The sequence below is a fragment of the Pseudorasbora parva genome, chromosome 12 (genome assembly GCF_024679245.1).
Source record: "Pseudorasbora parva isolate DD20220531a chromosome 12, ASM2467924v1, whole genome shotgun sequence".
Lineage (NCBI taxonomy): Eukaryota > Metazoa > Chordata > Actinopteri > Cypriniformes > Gobionidae > Pseudorasbora > Pseudorasbora parva.
The window spans coordinates 20,581,206-20,604,887 of NC_090183.1; the positions used below are offsets into that span (position 1 = coordinate 20,581,206).

General features: G+C 39.5%; 1 protein-coding gene across 2 annotated transcripts in view; it reads left to right on the plus strand.

Annotated features, from left to right (window-relative positions):
* The window catches only part of si:dkey-237i9.1 (SEC14-like protein 1), a 244,779-nt gene that overhangs the window by 13,644 nt on the left and 207,453 nt on the right, over nucleotides 1–23,682 (plus strand). For both annotated transcript variants that reach the window (XM_067459467.1, XM_067459468.1), the window contains exon 3: nucleotides 13,091–13,240. In XM_067459467.1, the coding sequence (XP_067315568.1) occupies nucleotides 13,091–13,240 (150 nt within the window). The remainder of the gene's footprint in view (nucleotides 1–13,090; nucleotides 13,241–23,682) is intronic.

Sequence of the window (23,682 nt, forward strand, 5' to 3'; positions counted from 1 at the left end):
ACCAAAAAATGCAGTGAAGTTTCAAGTAAAAAAAGAAAGAAAAGAAAATAGGCCTATGTGTCTATTTAGAAGTAAAGTAGCAGTCAAAATAAATAATTAAGCCTTAAAATATTTATCTTGCTAGTTAAACCCATCACTGCATATGTGGTATAACTGCTTATTTTACTTATTTTACTTTAGTTACTTTTTTTTTGTATTTATAATTCAGTGATTTTTTTTTTTACACATTTATCATTTTATAAAATTAAAATAATTTGAATTTAATTGAATTTTTACGTAATGAAAGTATAATTTAAATAAATAAAAGTTTTATCAAATTTCTAGCAATAATGACCCTTTTCAACTTTTCTGTCTTTATTTTAGGTATCTGTCAACAGGGGACTCATTCAGATCAATAGCTTTTAGCTACAGGGTGGGTTACTGCACAGTGGCAAGGGTGGTAAAAGAAGTGTGTCAGGCAATATGGTCAGTCATGGTCCAGGAATATATGCCCTTCCCTGAACAACACCACTGGAAGAGGATCGCTGAAGACATAGGTTGTGGAACTTCCCCAACTGCCTGGGAGCGATTGATGGGAAGCATGTTGCAATACAGGCCCCATCATCAACAGGGTCCATGTATTTCAATGACAAGGGGAACTTCTCCATCGTCCTCCTAGCAGTAGTTGATGCTCAATACCTTTTCAGGATGGTGGATGTGGGGGCATATGGCAAAAGTAGTGATGGTGGGACTCTCTGTGCCTCCGACTTAAGCAAGGCCCTCAACCAGGGGACCCTCGAACTGCCAGAGGATGCACCTTTACCAGGAGCAGTAGACCTCCAGCCTGTGCCACATGTGTTTGTGGGTGATGAGGCTTTTCCTCTAAAGACCCTTCTCCGACCCTACCCAGGAAAACACCTCGACAGAGAAAAGCGTGTGTTTAATTATCGTCTTTCCCGTGCAAGGAGGATGGTGGAGTGCACATTTGGAATCCTTGCTGCCCAGTGGAGACTTCCACAGAGTGGCAGAAGCCATTGTGAAGGCCAATTGTATCCTTCACAATTTCCTACGCTATGAAGATGCTGATGAAGAGGAAGAACGTTGTGCCCACCTGCCATCAGAGCCACAGCTTGCCATGCAGCCCATCCTGCGAGTAGGTAGCAACAATGCCTCTAGGGAAGCACTGGAAATTAGGGAAAGGTACACCACCTACTTCTTCTCTCCTGCAGGTGAAGTTGAATGGCAGCATTCTGTCATCTAATGCCTCATAACGACTCCCACTACCATCAGGACCACTGCCAATTGTATTAAAAAAGGCTCTTAAGAGCCACCCATAACTTTAGAAAATGAGTATATTTACGTTCACTAATAAGCTACACATACTACTGAAAGGGTGGTCTAAATCAAAAGAGGAAAATAAAGGACTGGGAAAGATGAATGCTTGTAATATTATTTTAATGATAACATTTAATATACAGATTCATAAAGCAAATGGTCATTAAAAAAATACAAAATAAAGTTAATTATTACATATATATTAATTTGCTGTGTCTCTTTTCAAAAGGAATGTCTGTGTGTGTCTGTCTGTATGCATGTGTTTTACTGATTATTAAATTCTGCTTCATGTAAAATCTGTTGAAATTTGATCTTAACCTCAGATCGACTGCCTGGAGGAAGGTTTCTCAAAGACCCAGCTAAACTTAAAAGATAATGCTCTTCTTTATCTGGCTTGTTAGTAATGGCTTTCAGGACACTGCGCTGATATTCAGTCATATCAGGCTCAGCCCTTCTTTTTGGAGCAATGGTATGGCGAGAAGGTTCAGGTGTGCAAAGTGGTGGTGCATCAGCGGAGTCAAGAGATCCAGGCTGTGTGGTGTTGGCCTGAGATTGTGTCAGGGACTGTGTGTTCTCATCTGATGTCTTTGGGTGTATTAATAGTATACTATTAATAATAATAGTAATTCATTTCTTTAACAAAAACAAACAATTCAATTCATTTTACATGACTATCCTATAATTCTTTAAACAAAAATAGCACCACTTATAACACTTTAACATTGAGGTTCACGTATAATGCTACACTACCTTAACTGGTGTTACCATAGACTCAAGGAGAGCCACTATACTGACATCCTCATCACTAGCCTGCCTGAAATTACTACAGACGTACTACACTACTGCAGATCCCGCCCCCGATCAGCTGTCTTCCGCTTGCCTGATAGCCCCATCGACAATGAAATGTTTCTCCAAGCACTGTTTTTTAAATTCAAGTTGTGGTAATCTGGAGATGTCATCTGGTATAAACAAGCATATTCAGAAACTAGCAATATTATTTTCTCATTCACTTTTTGTTTGTTCGTTCGTTTGCTCCGCTTGTCGGTGTCGTTGTAATGGGACATTTGGTCTGTGTTGTATTTGTCCCGCCCCTCCTCCACTATTATTGGACGGCTGGGTGAAAAGTGACAGTGATGAGCGCTGCATTTTACTCCAAGTTAAACATTCTTCAACTCTCGGCGACCAGTTAAAAATGCTGAGCGCTCTGCACCTGAGCATGAAATACTCAGCGCCTCGTTGCGCTCCAGGTGTTCTAAAAACGTGGCGATCTCATTGAAAATAATTGAAAATGCCAGCCAGCAGCGTGAAAAAACGCTTTGGTGGACATGGCCTAAATGCATTATAATTAGCAGTTTATTGCAGATTTATTTGAATAAAAAACTACTCTTTACAATTACAAATATTCTGATATAAATGGCCTTTTTGAAAGGATGCCTAGGCTTTTAATTTTTTTTTAAATTTTATTTTATTACATAAAAGCTTACAGAAGCTACACTTTTGAGAGAATCATCCACAAATTTGAAACAAAAATGATCAGACATTCAGCTTTATATTTAGGTTATTTCCAGGCCATTTATATTAAAATCTCATAATTTTCTCACAAATCTCACAAAACAAAAAAAAGTCACTTACATGCATATTTCCCCTTGTTTTACTTTGTTCCTATACTATTTTGAGTTATTATGACTCTTGTGTAACAATATATCAAGTGTCTAGTTTAAACTAAGACCAGATTTATGAATTTAGACCATGGGGTTTAAGAGCTGCAGATCTTTTTATTTGGGTATGTCTACAAAAATCCTCTGCTACTTTACTCTCTATTCCAATTGGTCTCTGGAATTGCCAGTCTGCTGTAAACAAAGCAGACTTTATTTCATTTATTGGGACTTATTCTCAGCTCAGCCTCATGGCCCTTACTGAGACCTGGATCAAACCAGAGGACACTGCCACTCCTGCAGCCCTCTCAACCAATTTAACATTTTCGCACACCCCTCAGCCTATTGGGAGGGGTGGGGTAACGTTAGATCGTTTGTCCTCAACAGTTGATTTTGTATAAGTCTCAATAGAAAGTATTACTTTCTAGCATCCCTGAGGATGGCACTCCTCTGATTCTGCTTGGTGACTTCAACATCCATCTGGATAAGCACCTAGCCACAGACTTCAGCACTCTACTGACTTCATTTGACCTTAAGTTAGTATCTACTACGGCTACTCACAAATCAGGTAACCAATTAGGGTGCGTTCACACTTGTCATGTTTGGTTCGATTAAAACGAACCCTGGTGCGGTTGCTCGGTAAGTGCGGTTCATTTGAACATATGTGAACGCTGCCATCCGAACCCTGGTGCGCACCAAACAAGCGGACCGAGACCGCTAAAAAGATGGGTCTCGGTCCGCTTCCAAACGAACTCTGGTGCGGTTCGATTGATATATGAACGCAACACGGACCAAAGACATGTAAACGGACCAAAAACCGGACGTATAATGTCACAAGATCCCACGCATAATGCAGCTGATTTGACGACGCGGAAAGAACGGTGTACGTTATCCAAAATGAGTAACTTTAACGTTAGAGGGCAAACGAGCAACGAGGAAGAGCCTCATCAATATTTGGTCTGACGAGCATGTTTCGAAAATGCTAGAAAAAACACACAAAAAGCATACCTGGCTCTTCTCATCAAAGTTCCTGTGTTGCCCATTATTAGCAGGTAAGTTACAGACGACAGAACGGCCGTCTCTTTTGCATAAGAGACGCCCGACTCTTTTCTGCACAACGGAGGAAATCCTGCTGCTGTTTTGAATGTTTTGAACATTTTATGAGCTCTTCATGAGTTCTCAGCGGGTAAAAATAATGCCACATGTACACGCATAAAATGATCGCGTTTAATCCAGCACACGGCGTTGTTTTGAACATTTCATGAGCTCTTCATGAGTTCTCTGGTAAAAAAATAATGCCATATGTACACGCATAAAATGCCCGCGCGTGTAATCCGCACACAGCATTGTTTTGCATGTTCGGTAAACGAGCTCATACGTCATATAAACCGACCAATCAGGTTGTGAGCGTCTCCCTGTGCCTTTGGTTCGGTAACTTTAGGTTCGCTGTTAAAAATGCTCGTGTGAACGCTAAGCGGACCAGGACTATTATGTTTGTTTTTGTTTTTTGGTCCGGACCAAACTAACCAAACGAACCGAACTACAAGTGTGAACGCACCCTTAGACCTCGTCTACACACGCAACTGCTCCACGGACACCACTTTAGTTACTCCATTACACACCTCAGACCACTTTCTCATCACTCTTAACTGACTCCTTCTACTGACTCCTAATACAACACGCACTCCTACACAGATTAGCTTTCGGCGTAATCTACGCTCACTCTCTCCCTCTCGCCTATCCACTATGGTTTCCTCTTCACTCCCTCCACCTGCTCAGTTCTCAGCATTGGACACTAACAGTGCTACTGACACTCTTTGCTCCACTCTAACATCCTCCTTAGACAGTTTTTGCCCCCTTTCATCCAGACCAGCCTGCCCCACCCCATCTGCCCGATCTGTTTGTGACTTGTGTAGGTGAGATTGTGTGCACATGTTTGAGTGTGTTTTACCACAAACTGACACGCACATCTCAACAACTAACACGAACACGCTTCCATCCTTCTCTCCGCTCTCCGCTCTCCGAGGCAGATATTTCTAAACTCATCCTTTCCAATCACCCTACTACCTGTCCACTTGATCCTATACCCACTCACCTCCTTCAGGCTATTTCTTCTTCAATCACTCCTGCACTCACTCACATTGTCAACACTTCTCTTCACACAGGAACCTTTCCCACAGCATTTAAGCAGGCTCGGGTAACCCCACTGCTTAAGAAACCCTCCCTGAATCCAGCACTTTTAGAAAACTACAGACCGGTATCCCTTCTGCCTTTCATTGCAAAGACACTTTAGGGAGTTGTGTTCAATCAACTCTCTGTGTTTCTTGAACAAAACAACCACCTGGACAACAACCAATCCGGCTTCAAAAGTGGCCATTCGACTGAGACTGCCTTGCTCGCGGTAACTGAGGCACTGAGACTGGCAAAAGCAGCTTCCAAATCCTCAGTGCTCATCCTGCTGGATCTGTCTGCTGCTTTTGACACAGTTAACCACCAGATCCTCCTGTCAACACTTAAGAAAACGGGGATCTCAGGAACTGCTCTCCAGTGGTTCTGGTCTTACCTCTCTGGTAGGTCCTACAGGGTGTCATGGAGAGGTGAAGTGTACATTATCTAGCTACTGGGGTTCCCCAGGGCTCAGTGCTTGGACCACTTCTCTTCTCCATCTACATGTCATCATTAGGCTCTGTCATTCAGAAACACGGCTTCTCCTATCACTCCTATTGAGCAACGAGGGGGAGAGGACGCTGGCGTTGTCTGTTCGCCGCTTCTCCACTCACAAATCAAGTTAACTGTTTAGATTTAGATTTTGTTTTGTTTTCTTGTGGCTGTGACTAGTCAAATGATCAGGGCTGCAGTTGGGACCATTGCTGATTGCTGGCGCCCGCTGAGAGGACGTTGTTCATCGTTCATCTTCTGCTGTTTTTGTTTGGATTGTTGCGGTTGCTTCAGTGCTTCCAAATAGGAAACAGCAAAGGATTTGCAAAGTCACTATCTGCTATTTTTCGGATTATATGGATGTATGGATTTTTTGCATCATACCTGTGTTTGCTGGCAATCTTTTTCGTGCTGCCTGTATCTGAGCCGTTGCATTAAAGTTTTTATTACTGGCCCTGGTCTTGATATCACTCATCAACACCAGCATAAACAGCGTCTAAACGGACAACACTTCACTGCCAAGTTAGCCCTCGCTGGATAAAGTAACATCTCCCCAGCGAGTAGCCACTTGCCGACTGTCTGGATAATCTTCGGATCTTCTCTTTAGGGCGACATGACGCTAAGGTACTCCATCCCGCAACTGCTTAAGTTAAGGAATAACTTCAGTCCAATACATATTCCAGCCATTAAACAGCTTCAACTTCAAAGCCGACCCCGCTACATCCATAGAAGTTGCCGTAGAAAGTTTGTTTTCTATCAGTCCGGTGACTCTATTCCATCACTTTGGTCAAGCGAGCGCATTGTCGCACGGCATCTACGTCATCAGAATGCCTCTCTACCTGGAACAAAAAGCGTTGGGAAGTCTACTTGCATAAGACCCGTCACTACGGAGTGGAACATAAAACGTGGAGTGGACTTCAGTCTACTTCGTTCTCTACAGTACACTACTCCATCAAATATCAAAATAGAACTGTTTAACGCACAGTCTCTCACAAATAATTCTTGTCTTATACACAGCCACATATTGGACAGGAATATTGATATCATGTGTCTTACTGAGACCTGGCATCAGCCAGAAGGATATTTTGCATTAAATGAAGCATGTCCTCCTGGTTATCAATATTTGGAGAAAGCACGCCACTCGGGTCGCGGTGGTGGCCTAGCAGTGCTACATCGCAGTGACTTAAAACTCACCCCGTTGTCTCTGCCTGAACAGTCTACTTTTGAATGCCTTGCCTTCAGAGGCAAACCACCTCTCACTGTGACTATTCTTCTTATTTACCGGCCTCCTAAGCAAAATCCAGCTTTTATGTCAGAGATAAATGAATTTCTCACTTCATTCTGTACCACATCTGCTAACATTGTTATACTTGGAGACTTGAACATTCATGTTGACACCCCCTCAGGGCTCTATGCTAACTTTTTTCTTGAGGAGCACTTGTGCTCCTAATTAAAAAATTTTAGGAGCACAGTCAAAAATTTAGGAGCACATTCTAATCCCTCAAACACATTCCAATTATAACTTTCCCATTACAGGACGATATGTGTCCTTTAATGTCCAAGGGCATTTTTACCATTATAAGAGCAATGTTTTCTAATCTTATTAAATGTATGCATCATCTGTCAATTTCTTAAATTCAACATAATTCTGACATATCATTAACTTCTGAGAGTACAGCACAAATACACACACACACACACACACACACACACACACACACACACACACACACACACACACACACACACACACACACACACACACACAAAGCAGAACTGGACTTCATACAATCAAACACCTATGCATTAATGCATGGGTTAATGTCGTATGAATGTTTTACATATAACTTTTTGAATTTAGAAATATGTACAAATTACACTTTAAAAGTTTAATATTTTAAATAAAAAAAAGTCCATGCAAAGTATAAATATGAAAATAAAAACCGCCAGTAGGTGGCGGCAAGTCATTCAGTCAATAGTTCAAAACACAAGATTCATTTGAATCGAATCGCTTGGAGATGCGAATCAGTTCTGGTGTGGCTTTGATTTTCACAAATAGACAGTGTTGTGGCTAAAACGTTGTTACTTAATATCCACTTGTCTATTGGATTTTTGTACGAGATCAGTATCACACATGCAATCATGCCAATACTCGGAGATATAGCAAGTAGTATCTTTTGGCGCTCTGGCGCTTCATAAACAGAACCACATGCGTCTCGCGGAAGAACATTGCAGCCGGATCTACTTCTCTCTATTTGTGGTGAGTCCATAGACCGTAAAAAAAGTCACGCAGATATTGTGCTAATCCGCAGCGGGAATAACTTATTTTGTGTGTACAGTGATTCAGAATAAGACAAAAACCCGGTTTGAAAAAAATCTTCATGATATACTTGCTCATTATATACATTTAGTATTTTTTTAAACAGCATGTGTGATAAAGAATAACTCAAGGGCCTTTTAAATGTATTATTAATACATTATTGTTTGATGGCATTTATGCCCCAAGCATCCGCTAATTTCTGAGCGTGTTTATGATAATCCAAATGTGGTATTTCCAGTTAATTTTGATTTGGCTGTAAATAAACAGCGCGAGGCGTCTGGTAAAGTGCGCATGGCTGCGTCATCACACCAGTTTCACTTTGTAAACAATCGTTGTTTGAAGTCTAGTCCGTCGCACACGTTTTTGCACTTCTTCTGCTGACTGAAGGCATGAAAAGCAGTTGATTTCAGTAGGAAACATAGCCTAACAGTTTCTCAGTGTTGATTCACTCAGTGTTGTAGTTTTTATTCCGATTGTATTACACATCCATTCATGAGAATCGATCGGGTCACTCGCACCGGTGCGCCTAAATATTTTTTCACAGTCGCACGCAGTAATTTTTAGGCGTAAATGCGCCCAAAATGGGCGTTATGTAGAGCCCTGCCCCTCCTGTCACCCAGCAGCTGATTTTTTACAGCTATTGGATGGTCTGAATCTCAAACAGCATGTGGATGTCCCAACACACAACAGAGGACATACACTTGACCTGGTCATTACTGACTCTGTCCCCATTGAAAATCTACTGGTATATGATTTTGGAGTGTCCGATCACAAAGCCATCTCAGTGGAGGTGAACTTTTCTCATTACATCAAACCAAAACGTCTAATCCATTTCAGAAACATAAAAAATATCAACCCAGATACTTTGGCTTTGGACCTCATGAAAATCCCTTCAGCAAATTTCACATCTGTAAATGAATCTGTGGACTTTTATAATAACACTTTGAGCAGTATTTTGGACCTCCATGCACATGAAAAAACACGAATAGTAACTTTTTCTCGTACATCCCCTTGGTTCACTCCAGAACTACGGAAAATGAAAACAGCAGGGCGTGTACTTGAGCGACGTGTTTCAAAAACTGGACTTACTGTTCACAAAATAGCCTATCAAGAACATCAGAAGGCCTACTCAATGTCACTAAAAAAAGCACGGACACAGTTCTACTCAAACATCATTAGTGAAAATCAGGGGAACTCCAAGCAGCTTTTCTCCACAATAAATCATCTCATCAAGCCACAAACTACTTCACACAATGACACATCAGAAGAGAAATGCAACAGCTTCATCACCTTCTTTAGGAAAAAAGTTGAGACCATCCACTCTCTCCTTTCCAGCACTGCTGCTCTATCTGTCCCTACTGCCGACCCACAGCCTGGGACCTTCCAGGCTCTCTGTTGTTTTCCTGAAATCTCTAAGCAACAAGTTGAGGACATCATCAGCAGGATGAAAGCTTCCACCTGTATGCTGGACCCTTTACCCACAGCTTTGGTGAAAACACACATCAGCTCTCTTAGTCCCTTAATAACCAAAGTCATCAACCATTCTCTACATACTGGTCATGTTCCATCTGCTCTTAAAACTGCTGTCATCAAACCCCTTCTGAAAAACCCCACTTCAGACCCTGAAGTTCTTGCAAACTACAGGCCTATTTCCAACCTTCCATTCTTGTCCAAAGTTCTAGAAAAAGTTGTTGCTGCCCATCTTCAGGATCATCTAAATTCAAACTCCCTTTTTGAAAAATTTCAGTCTGGTTTCCGTTCCGCTCATAGTTCTGAAACAGCCCTGATCAGGGTCCCAAATGACCTGCTGATGGCAGCTGATACCGGCACACCATCGCTGCTCATTTTACTGGATTTATCTGCTGCTTTTGACACGGTTGATCACAATATCCTCCTTCAGCGTCTCCATCATTCTATCGGACTCTCTGACACTGCTTTGAGCTGGTTCCAGTCATACCTGTCTGGAAGAACAGAGTATGTTTCCTTGGGAGGTGTAAAGTCTCAGACGCATACAGTAACTTGTGGTGTCCTGCAAGGGTCGGTCCTCGGCCCGATTTTGTTCACCATTTATACTCTTCAACTTGGCCACATAATCAACAGGCATGGAATATCATTTCATTGCTATGCCGATGACACTCAGCTATATATAAAAACCAACCTCACTTCATCTACAGCCACTCTGTCATCTCTGAGCTCCTGTCTTGAGGATATTGAGGCATGGATGAAGGCAAACTTCCTACAGCTAAATAGCTCCAAAACAGAAGCTATTTTAGTGGGTACACCACACCAGGTCCAGTCATCACCTATAACGCACATCACCTTCTCTGGTCAAAACATTCCAATTTCATCGACAGTCACTAACCTGGGAGTAAGATTTGATGCTCAACTCACATTTGAAGCCCACATACAACATCTGTGTAAGATCTCCTTCTATCATCTCAGGAACATTGCTAAACTCCGTCCCACACTTGGTCTGTCAGATGCTGAAAAACTTGTCCATGCTTTTATATCATCCAAGCTGGACTACAGCAACGCTCTCTTTTTTGGGATTCCTGGCAAAAGTCTACAAAAATTACAATACATTCAGAACAGTGCTGCCAGGATCCTAATGAGGATAAGAAAATATGACCATATCACACCCATCCTTCACTCGCTCCACTGGCTCCCTGTTTCATACAGGATTAATTATAAAATCATCTTACTTACCCATCAATGCATCCACGGAAACGAACCCCCCTACTTAAAGGAACTACTCGTCGCAACACAAAACTCTTCACGCAACCTCCGTTCTGGAAATAAAGCCCTTCTTCAACCATCCACAACTAAGCTCCGCACTATGGGGGATCGAGCCTTCTGCTCAGCCGCACCGCGTCTTTGGAATTCCCTTCCAGAAAACCTAAGGGCTCCTCAAGCCATAGACTCTTTTAAGAAAGAACTAAAAACCTTTCTTTTTAAACAAGCATTTTTTACTTTTTGCTAATTTATTTTTTATTTTATTTTTTTATGTGTAGCACTTTGGGATTGTTTTTAACTATGAAAAGGGCTTTACAAATAAAATATATTATTATTATTATTATTACTGCTATGCTGATGACACTCAACTCTACTTCTCATTTCAACCAGATGATCCTACAGTCAGTGTTCGTATCGCTGCCTGTCTGACAGACATTTCTGACTGGATGAAGGAGCATCACCTTCAACTCAATCTTGCAAAGACAGAATTACTTGTTTTCTCAACCAACCCAGCACTTCATCAAAATGTCTCCATTCAGCTCGGTTCATCAACCATAACTCCATCCAGGACAGCCAGGAACCTTGGAGTTGTGATTGATGACCAATTCAACTTCACTGACCACATTACTGCAACAGCCCGGTCCTGCAGATTTGCTTTATACAACATTAGAAAGATTAGACCCTTCCTATCAGAACAGGCTGCACAACTCCTGGTTCAAGCTCTTGTTCTCTCCAGACTGGACTATTGTAATGCTCTTCTTGCTGGGCTTCCAGCATGCACTATCAAACCCTTGCAGCTGATCCAGAATGCAGCGGCGAGAGTGGTCTTTAATGAGCCAAAGAGATCTCATGTTACGCCTCTCTTCATCAGACTGCACTGGTTGCCAATAGCTGCTCGCATCAAATACAAGGCACTAGTTCTCGCCTACAAAACAACCACTGGCTCTGCACCAATATACCTAAAATCGCTTGCTCAGACTTACACACCCTCCAGAAGCTTGAGCGACACCTCGTGGTTCCATCCCAAAGAGGCATGAAATCACTCTCACGGACATTTTCCTGGACCGTTCCCACCTGGTGGAATGAACTGCCGATCTCAATTCGTTCTGCCGAGTCTGTAGCCATTTTTAAAAAACATCTTAAGACACATCTCTTCCAATTGCACCTGACCAATAAAGAATAGCACTTAACTATCCATTAATTTTTGTTTGTTTGTCCCCAAAAAAATAAAAAAATAAAAATTGTGTACTGTGCTAATTAACTGAGACTTCTTACAGCTCTTACAGGTTGTTGGCCTTGTTTGTTTCGTTGCTTCTATTGCTCTCCCCTTTTTTGTAAGTCGCTTTGGATAAAAGCGTCTGCTAAATGACTAAATGACAGGTAAGGGGTTAATATCATTGTCTTAAATGCTTAAAGTGGCTTAACGCACTTTTATGTTAAGCATTTTAGAATGTCCATAGTCAGGAACATTTATTTATATCGAGCATCATTCTTTGCTTTACAGATTTGCAGGGCAATCTGAATCTTTGGGTTGTCTCATTTGCAAACAAATTGTGTTGCTTTAAAAATCTAATGTGAATACAGATTACAAGCATTCACCAAAACCATGTGTTTTGTATTGATTTAGCATCTAACGAAGTTATCATAATTGGTTAAATGAAGTCGGTGTGCCACCTACAGGCATTTTGGGTGAAGTGTAAGTTGGTAAAGAACATGCAAAATGGCCATAACTACATTACCTTTTTTATAGAATAATCATGATTAATAATCTTGATTATAATTTTGAGCGAAATAATTGTGATTATTAGTTTAACCATTATCGTGCCCTAGTTATACTCACATTAGTGTGTTGCTTCAGTCATTCATGTAATCTTATTTTGTCTGCAAACCCAGTCTCTTGTTTACATACAAATCCACGGTGAAGTGAATTAACAAACATGCAATGTCTTGCCCATGTGAGCTGGATATTCCATAAAAATAAAGTTAATCCATGCATTCATAATATTGCAATCCGAATGAATCATATGCAGCATGTTTGTTACTTGGAAGTTTGATCCAGTTTAGCTCCACATAGACCTATAATCGGTGGGCGGGGCTACAGAATCGGGCGTACACTCTGAAGTCACAGCTTGGCACATTCTGAGTCTGGTGTCAATAAAAGCTTTTCTTTGACTAACAAGGAAGTTTTCAGCTCCAAAACTTACAGGATATTCTTATATCTTACTAAACGTTTATATATCAGGCTGAATTAAAAGTTGATTTCTCAATTCATGACCCGTTTAATGTATTTTTTCCAAAACATGTAGCCCTCAGTGACTGTGCTCATGCAAAATCACACACACTGCACCTGTTTTCTTCCATAGATACAGAAATCCTAATGGGTTTTCATCAACTCTTTTCTCTTCCTCAGGCATATGAGAGGAGGTTTCCCACCTGTCACCTGATCCCCATGTTTGTGGACAGTGATGTGATCAATGAGGAAAACAGTGAAGATGGATCCATTCATAAGATTGAAAGAAGGTGTAAACTGGACGTAGATGCACCTCGACTCCTAAAACGGGTAAAATGAAAATGTCCCTTCCCTTGCTCTCCTTTCCCCTCTGATTTTTTTTTGGTGTGGATTAGGGATGCGCGGTATACCGGTACTGGAAAAATACCGGTATATATTTTATTTAAAACGGTACGATATCATGATTTTGCACATTTCGGTATATGCTGCTGTTCCGAAGTTCACCGCTAGATGGCAGCGCGCTGCCCAAACTGACCCGAAACAACTGGCAAATGTGACAACAAAATAGATAAAGCAGTTGAATCTCACTCAAGATGCCCAAAACGAAATAATAGTGAGGAGTAGAAGTGAAATTTGTAATGACTTTGCTTATAAAACTGATGAAGAACCATCAAACCTAGCCAAGAAGCATCTGTCACTATTCTGACTTTAAGACTTCTTAAGAGATCGACAGGTCAGTGAATCATTCAAACCATCTCATTTAGACATTTATTTTCTTTTTACACTGATCAACGCACACACATAGCCTAACATAAGACCGAATATCACAATCTCCAGCGTTCGTTTCAACCGATGACATTTAGATCTCATTATATTTGCATGTGTACTATTGCACTATTTACATTCGCGTTAGACACAACCGACTGTGTTTATGTGAATACTCACTAAAGACTAAAGACAGGCGTGTGTGTGTGTGTGTTGTTGTTATGAGCTCATATCTCCTGTAACTGTTATCACGAAATGCTATAAAAATTCTTGCATGTTCAAATGATTTTCGTTATCCATCCCGAGATGAGCGTGAAATGTTGAATCGGATAATGCAGATTGCTTTAGTGTAGTGCGATGTCTTTTGAAACCAGAAGCAATTGGTTAATTTTGAGATTTTTGCTGAAATTATTTCTCACAAGAAAGTTTTCAAATGACTGATTTGATGTGATAAGCTTTGCTGATTAATTTACTAATAAACATTTGTGGTAATTTCCCACTTTATAAACTCAAAACTTGCATAATTGTACTCATTCGCGTGCAATATACCCGTGCTAATATCAGACCGTGTGGTATCGATTTAATATCGATACTTCGGTATTAGATTGTAGTACCGTACCAAAGCCAAAATTGTGGTATCGAGCCATCCCTAGTGTGGATACATTGCTTAATTTCTGGATATTGCTTTGCTTTGACTTTATTTAAAGCTTAGCGTAAGTGATGGAAGATGCAGGGTTACTTAAGATGCAAACCCGCTTTTTTCAAGTCAGTTTGGGTGACTTGCGGAATTGTGCAGATCTGATTAGTTTTTTAGGAGGTGGGGAGGTTTGATTATAATTTCACTAACAGTAATTCTGGATTTCCTCCACCAAACAGTAAATAGGAGCTATGTATATCAGAACAGTGTGCACGCGCACCAAAACAGCATTATGCGCACAAGCGTGAACCACTGGTGTTTCTTCTTGCTGCGTATCTTTTACTGTCTATGGCAGTTTCATTGCACGGCTCGCCCAGGTTAATTTGTGGCTCGCATGGCATTAAATAATACGGTGAAATGATCATCCAGTCAATTTACATAATGCAAACAAGCAGGGCTATAACAAAACCCATTAAGAACTCAAAGTGCCTGCTCTAATACAAATAATTTATATTTTTAAATACCCAAAACAGCGCCACCAAGAAATATAGGCTGTACCGAGTCTTTCCGGAAAAAAACGAGCGCCTGGAGGCGTATCGTGTGGGCGAAGCTAAAGAATGACGAGCGCGCATAGCGGTGACGTCCTCAAGCGTGGAGAAGCCCATGGCTATCGATCTCAGCTAATAGATATATGATCCAGAATCATTCGGAGGCTGAAAAAAATTGAACAGGAGAAACAGCAACAGCAGGACCGTCCGTCTCTGTGGTATGTTCTGTATTTAGTGGCGTGTCAACATTTGTGTGTCTTTACTCGCAGTTTATGAGGACATGATTCGGTTTATGGACTATTGTATGCGACTAAACCTTAGCAGTAGCAAGCAAAACGGTTTTGCACGTCAGACTAGTGTAACGTTATACATAGAACAACAATGGAGTCCGTTAGCGCATTTGAATCACGAAGCACGCGATCGTGTCGTTTACTGATGTTTACTCACGCGACGATAACCAACAGCATAGACATTTGAAGCAGTTTTACTCACCAGCTGCTTCCAAAGCAGGACCGAACCTTTATCGCTTTGTCAAAAACACACTTCTTTGGTATGATTTGTTGAAGTCCTGACAGCAGTGAACGGTGGAGATCCACTTTGCGACGCGACTGAAGCGTTGTTGTGAAGCTTCCCGTCATTTCTGCGTTCAAATCGGTTCAAATGCAGCGCTGCCTTCCCGGAATGCTGTGCTGAAGCGTTGAAGACGCTTGATGTCACCCATAGGAATAAAGTGGAGCGCAGCTCGGAGTGTTTATGGGCGTGCATTTCCTCTCTCGCTCTAGTCACACGCGCGTGCACCCTACCGGGAGTAGAGCCCGTACGGCCCATACAAGGACCTTCCGCTCTAATAACGTCAAGCCGAGCCATACTCGAAAAAAACTCTCCAAAACTTGTGAGAAACCGGAAGGAGTATTTTTGACACAGAAATACTCCATCAAACGTCCAATAGGGGTGTCAACAATAATCGATTCGGCGATGCATCGCGATGCGGGGCATGAACAATTCAGCATCGATGCGGCAAAGTTCCATAATCGATTATGTCACTGTTTATTTTCTGGCGGGCGATAAAGTTGTGAAGTTTCAAATACTTCCGGTTCCGAGAGAATAACAACAACAACAAGGAAGATGGCTGAGGCGGAGGGAGATGACCGCGATAGACGGGTTATTAAAAACGCGCTAACGACCCGAGGTGTCTAGGATTGTACGTATATTTTTTTTGCACAATAATCAATGAATCTATAATGACGAAAAACGCCGCAATTCACCTTTATTCCACAAGGTGGCAATGTCTGATACGCAATGATGAAGTGACGTTTCACTCATAGTTACCTCTGACAGAAAATGAAACAATAATTATAATCTGCAAAACTTGAAATGGCTCAGTGATTTACTTTAGAGAGCAAGTACTAAACACAATCATATGTTAGTGTCACTGTCTCTTGATGATGGATGTGGTCAAGAAGCTGTCAGTGATCAAAATATTGATTTTGAAGACATTGAAAATTAGTTTGGAGAATATGCTGGAGATCGCGAATATGAGGCAGATGCTGAATATACTGGTAAACGAGCTCTGACGAGGACAGATGATGATGGTATTAAACATCTGCTCAAACTGAATCCTTCCAAGCTCCAAAAGGTAACGAAATAGGTTTTATTTTATTCTTCTGTAGCTGTTACTCTAAAATCAGGAGTTTTATATATTATCACGACAGGTAGAGGTCTATCCATGTTAAATATAGATCTGGGTCGCTAACGACCTGAATATGTAAGAATGTTTGGTGAAACAGTCATGCATTTAAGGGCTAATTGCATTTTATTTAATTACATTTTATTTTATTTAATAACTTTTATGTCAAAGATACAGGAGACACATAGCAGCCAATACAATCTGTTGTTTAATATCTGCTTGTATTGCCTCATGACTGATGAAAAATGTGCTTTGTGTGCAGTAGAATTTTGATGCATCACAATGCATCGTAGAATCGAATCGAATCGAATCGTTACCTGGTGAATCGTAATCGAATCGATTCAAATCGTGAAGGAAGTGCCAATGCACACCCCTAACGTCCAACATTAGTTTTTGAAACTTTGTCTAAGTTTAGGATGGGAATCCAAGTCTTTAACAGTGTAAAAAGCTCAGTATGCATGAAACAGCATTTCACCCCCCCCCCCCCCCCCCTTTAAAGTTGTATACACCAAAATGGCTTGGTGAAAACAGAGCTGTTTTTCACCAGCTAAAATTAGTGTTTTCTTACAATATTAATGAGAATTTTAATTAAAGTATATTACAAAGTTTTCATTTAGACACTAAATAATCATATTAACTTGTATAAAAATGGCATTATATGACCCCTTTAAAAACATATAAACACATGTTTTTAATAGTTATTAATCGCAATTAATCACAAAAAAAATTGATACATCTAATTTTTTAATCGATTGACAGCACTAAAAGGCTAATTTTGACCTTCTTGACAACTGTGAGGGGGGCGATTTTTTTTTTATAACTCATTTGTTTACGTTATATAAAGCCTTAAAGTTCTGCATAATTAAGGGCGTGGTTACAGGTGGATAGCCATTTATCTGCCGTCTATAGTCATTGCGTAGCCTAAGCTCCGTCCACATCCCGCTTTTTTGTCCATTTTCTGTTATCCAGCAGTGACATGCGATGACTCACTTGCAAGATGGCAATGCCCAGCTCGCCATACTTTAAGTTTCAGAACAGCTTATCGGAATCCTATGGGCGACGTCAAGGACACTGCGTCCATATTTTTTTACGGTCTATGCTGTAGACGTGCCAATTTTAGGTAATGCGATATGTCACGATAATTAATATGCACAATATTGTTATCGTGGGCACTTCAAAATATCGTAAATAATAATTTATTAACAATTATTATAATGCGCTCAAGAATACTTTGCCCATCAACTGTATAAATGCTCAACACTGATGTATTCTGCATCAAAGTGACACGCTCAGATGTAAATGAGAAGCACATGAACGAGTGAAGGAGACACGCTGAATAAAGTGCGTGCTCAATGACAGCAGTTGGAACTGTTGAATGCAGCGGTTACAACCCCACAAGCGACCAGTGAAGTTTTTAAAACAGCCATTCGTTTTTGTAATCTCAGTGTTGTTCATCACAGGCTCAGCACCAAATACTTAATACTTAAAGACTTAATATGCTATTTATTTTCAAATGTAAATATTTTTATGTTTTAATCTGGACTACAATATGCCAGAATCATTAGATTTTTTTTGCTTATTTGTTATTGTTCAGTAAAACTTCGAGACATTCGACTTTGATGACTTCATTAGTTATGTTAATTCATTATTACTGACGATGAAAAATACTTATAAAGAATTAATTATTCTAAGTAATGTTAATTTCTTAGTTACTGTTTAGTGTTTAATAACATTAAAATCAAAATCAAACGAACTTTTTTAATGGACCTAAGATAAAACTAACAATGATCAGTATTTCTTAACTAACATTACCAAAAACATTATACTTTCTGTAACAAATGTAGCTATTGCTCAATCTTAGTTAATGCATTTATTAATGATACCTTATTGCAATTTGTTACCTGTTGTTCTTTAAAGCTAATTCCTAATTCTTTTGCACTTTAATCTGTTTGAAAATTGTACTTTTACAGCGCTGAAAAAATTAAGAGACCACTTTACATTGATTTCTCAATGTTAAGTGGTCTCTTAATTTTTTCCAGAGCTGTATATATTTTTGGTGCATTGTATTATTGTATTTAAACATTCAGTTATTTTTGTTTTTACAAAAATATTTCTTAAAGCTGTTATGCTATGACAACACTTTTTTTGCAACTTATTTCAATATTGTGATAATACCGTTTACCGTGATTTAAAAGCTTCAACAATTAATCGCAACATGAAAAATTGATATCGGCACATGCTTATGTGTGTGTGTGCATTAGCATTAGCAAACCTCACAAGATGATAGAATTATTCTGCTCCCGCGGTTAACAGAGCTGAAGTGTGGACTCATTTTGACTTGAGCTACAAAGAAGCCACTAAGGAAATCGACAAGTCATTTTGTTTGCAAAATAGGCCAAGTTAAAATCCAGTACTCGGGAAATATTAAATCGGAGTGCTCGCTTAACATCCTGGCGTTATCCACGATAGAATATAACAAATTTTCCTCTCAGTAACAAACAGGGACGTAGTCATCTTTTTAGAAGTGAGGGGGACAGAAATGTCATAATACCATTTTTTTGACCGATATAATTTATCGCATCTCTTCCTTTTAATTCGGTAAGATATCAAATACACTGCTGATCAATAACCACTAATATCTATAATATTTTTCTCCTATATTTTATGCCAATTTTTGTATTGGTTTATGCACTTCAAACACTTGTGCATTAAGTCTAAAAAAATAAAAAATAAAAATAATAACTATATATATATATATATATATATATATATATATATATATATATATATATATATATATATATATATATATATATATAAATATGCTGCATTTATTTAATAAAAAATGCAGTAAAAACGTAATACAGTGAAATATTATTCTGATGTAAATCAGCTGTTCTCTTTAATATATAATAAAGTGCAATTTATTTACTTGATCAAAACTGTTATCATCATTACTCCAGCCTTCAGTGTCACTAATCATTCTCATGAGTATTTGATGCAACAAACATTTATGATTATTATCAGTGTTTAAAAGTTTTGGTGCTCATGGTGCTGCTTCATTTTTGTGGAAACAACTATACCAATCTAACATTTGTGGTAAAATTAAAAAAAGAGAGAAATTCTTACTTTTATTTATCATACATGCATTAAATTGATATTAAAGTGATATTTTTAATATTACAACGGATGATAATTTATTTAATAAATGCAAATAATTGCTTTCCATTGAACTTTCTATTCATCAAAGAATCCTGAAAAATAAAATATAGGCCTATAGACGGTTTCATCGAACGCATGCGCGTTGTTTCGGTTACGCGGCTGGCCCGAAGTTAACTTCCGGTCTGTGTCTGTTTATCGGTCTGGCTAGTGGATAGTATGGCGCACTACCCAGTAAAAATACATTTTTGACGTACTATTCTTGGTTAACATGATATAAATATTAAAAATCAAGCAGAGAGCACATTACACCAGCGCAAAAACAGTGCGTGAGACTCACCAGAAAGCCTTGTGCTGACTAAATGTCTAATATGCTGCATATGAGATCGGCGTCTAATGTAATTTAGACTGTATGTCTAATGTGATTTACTTGTTACTTATTTGCTTGTTATCAGAACTAATCTACTGTAGAGGTAACTTATTCTGGCTGTGTTTTCACATTGCACATGTGATCGCCGTGATCCTATCATGCAGATCGGCTCTTCACGTCTATCAGGACACGTTTACATTTGTTCACGTCAAGTGGTCGCTATCTGGATAGCTGATTAAATTCATTCATATACAATCAATCTCAATAGGGTACTTAATCTACAAGTTTAAGTTTCTCAACATTAATCTTATATTATGAAACAAAGAAACGTGTTATTCCGACGCATTGCATAATTGAAAGGCGAGCGCGTACGCATTTATATAGGCTACTGTACAGAAAACGGCATTACATGGTCCTTAAAGGGTTAGTTCACACAAACATGTAAGACCTTCGTTCATTGTCGGGTTGGGATCAGCGTGACGGTGAGTAATTAATGACAGGATTTTCAGTTTTGGGTGACCTACCCTTTAAGTGCGGCGTTTCCCCACTCTATATTGAAGACAGAAATGGGAGATTTTTTATAATAAACATGCTGAAACAACAAAAAATATATATAAATTAAGATAATGGATCACAATTAAAGGGGGGGTGAAATGCTGTTTCATGCATACTGAGCTTTTTACACCTTTAAAGACTTGGATTCCCATCTTAAACATAGACAAAGTTTCAAAAACTAATGTTGGACGTTTGATGGAGTATTTCTGTGTTAAAAATACTCCTTCCGGTTTCTCACAAGTTTCGGCGAGTTTTTTTCGAGTATGGGTCTACTTGACGTTAAATAGAGCGGAAGGTCCTTGTATGGGCCGTATGGGCTCTTCTCCCGGTAGGGTGCGCGCGCGTGACTAGAGGGAGAGAGAGGAAATGCACGCTGTAAACAGTCTCTCAGGTGCAGATCCAGTCGTCCGTGAACACTTATGACGCGCCGCGCTCCACTTTATTCCTATGGGTGACGTCGAGCGACTTTAACGCTTCAGCACAGCATTCCGGGAAGGCAGCGCTGCATTTGAACCGATTTGAACGCAGAAATGACGGGAAGCTTCAAGGCATCGCTTCAGTCGCGTCGCAAAGTGAATTTCCACGGTCACTGCTGTCACAGGACTTCACCAAATCATACCAAAGAAGTGTGTTTTTGACAGAGCGGTCCTGCTTTGGAAGATGCCGGTGAGTAAATCAACTTCAAATGTCTCTGCTATTGGCTACCGTCGCATGAGTAAACATCAGTAAACGATAAGATCGCGTGCTTCGTCATTCAAATGCGCTAACGGTTACTCCATTGTTGTTCTGTATAACGTTACACTATTCTGACTCTGATGTGCAAAACCGTTTTGCTTGCTACCTCTAAGGTCTAGTCGCATACAATAGTCCATAAACCGAATCATGTCCTCATAAACTGCACACAAAGGCCCCTAAATACAGTACATACCACAGAGACGGACATCCTGATGTTGCCGTTTCTCCTGTTCAATTTATTTCAGCCTCAGATTTGATTGTGGATCATTATCTGTATTAGCTGAGATAGATGGGTTTCTCCACGCTTGAGGACGTCACCGCTTTGCGCGCTTGTCATTCTTTAGCTCCGCCCACACGATACGCCTCCAGGCGCTCGGTTTTTTCCGGAAAGACTCGGTACAGCCCATATTTCTTTTATAAATATGATAAAACTAAAGACTTTTCGGAGATATGAAGGATGCAATACTACTCTATAGGTACTCAAGATTGACATGAGATTGACTGAAACTGAGTGTTTCACCCCCCCTTTAAAATTAAAGATGCTAATGCATAAGAAAGATAGCGCATCCTCTGGTGTTATTGATGTCTACTGGAAGTTAAGTTTGCGCCACAAAAGCGCGCATTCGCAGTAGCGTTTGTTTATGTCGCTGCCGTTGATAATAATCAAAAATGTTTCTTGATTATGAAATCCTCATATGAGAGTGATTAGTGAATGGCACATTTTACAATAGACTTTGTTAAAGAAAACCGCTTTACAGTATTAAAAATAAAACAAAGAGTCATTCATTAATGGAATGAATGAACTATGCACTTTCTGTTGCTAAATAGTTTAGAAATGAAAAACTGCTATACTGTGAACCTTTAAAACATGTACACATAAAGAATCCTGCAGGCACTTTACTTGCACAAAATAGTGATATAAATGATACTTTATTAATTAAGTAAAACAGATACTTGTCATGTTTTATGCATATGGTTGTGTTCTTTATTCTTTTAAATTAATCTTTCTAAAAAAAAGTTTTCTTCTTACAATATCGCAATATATCGCATTGAATCCCTGTATCGTGATACGTATTGTATCGCCAGATTCTTGGCAATACATAGCCCTACTATCTATCTGCCTGTTGTATTTATTGAATTGCATATTGTAATGTTCAGGGATGACAGATTGATAAGCAGATATGCTATTGGATGCAACTTTTTACACTTTTCTAAAAGTGGCTCTTGTATTGATTTTGCCCTACCAGTGTGGCTCTCCTGAAAAAAATAGCGAAGACCACTGGTCTATGGTATCTGCCACTGCAACACATTTTCGAGAATTACATTTTACTCTATGTGCCTATTAGGGGTGGAAATCTTTTACCATCTCACGATTCAATTCGATTCCGATTTTTGAGGCCACGATTCGATTCATAATCGATTTTCGATTCAAAACGATTCGATTTTGAACATATCAAAATTAAATCCGCACCCGCCCAGACCCGTTAATATTTGGCCCGTGACCCGACCCATGCCCGCGATAAATCACACGCTAAAATCATTCAAATTAAAATGCTTTATTTTTTATCTTGCACCTCTCAACATCAACAGCGTCATGAATGGGCTAATGAAAGAGGCTCTGCCTTTAAAGACTCGTTGTCAACAATTTCATATACTGCTCTCACCAACTTTACTTTTACTCAGGGCCTGAGTCAGGCCCTGACCAATTTGCTGCCCTAGGCAAGATTTTACTTGGTGCCCCTTGTATCAAGGTTTTTATATGTTGGTTGTGTTTTTATAATTTTTAAAATAAAAATAAACAAACACACACACACACACACGCGCGCGCGCGTCTGGTTCACTATCTTTGTGGGGACTCTCCATAGACGTAATGGTTTTTATACCGTACAAACCGTATTTTCTTTCCCCCCACACTACCCCTGCCCCTAAACCTGCCCATCACAGGAAACATTCTGCATTTTTACTTTCTCAAAAAAAAAAAAAGTATCCTGTATGATTTATAATCATTTTGAAAAGTGGGGACCGGCTCAGCTATTACTATCCTTATGGGGACATTTGGTCCCCAAAATGTAATATAAACGAACGCACGCACGCACACTCACACATACAAAAATGTGTGTATACGTATATCCTCCATTAAACTATGCATGCTCATGTTTTCACCATGAATTAAACTTTTTAAGAATTGTTTATATTTAGTGTGCATTGTATTATTTTTTTTTGCTATTTTAGATAAACCTGTATATAAATATCATTACTAATTTCAGAAAATACATTTTACAAACGCCATATATCCCCTTACAATTACACAACTGA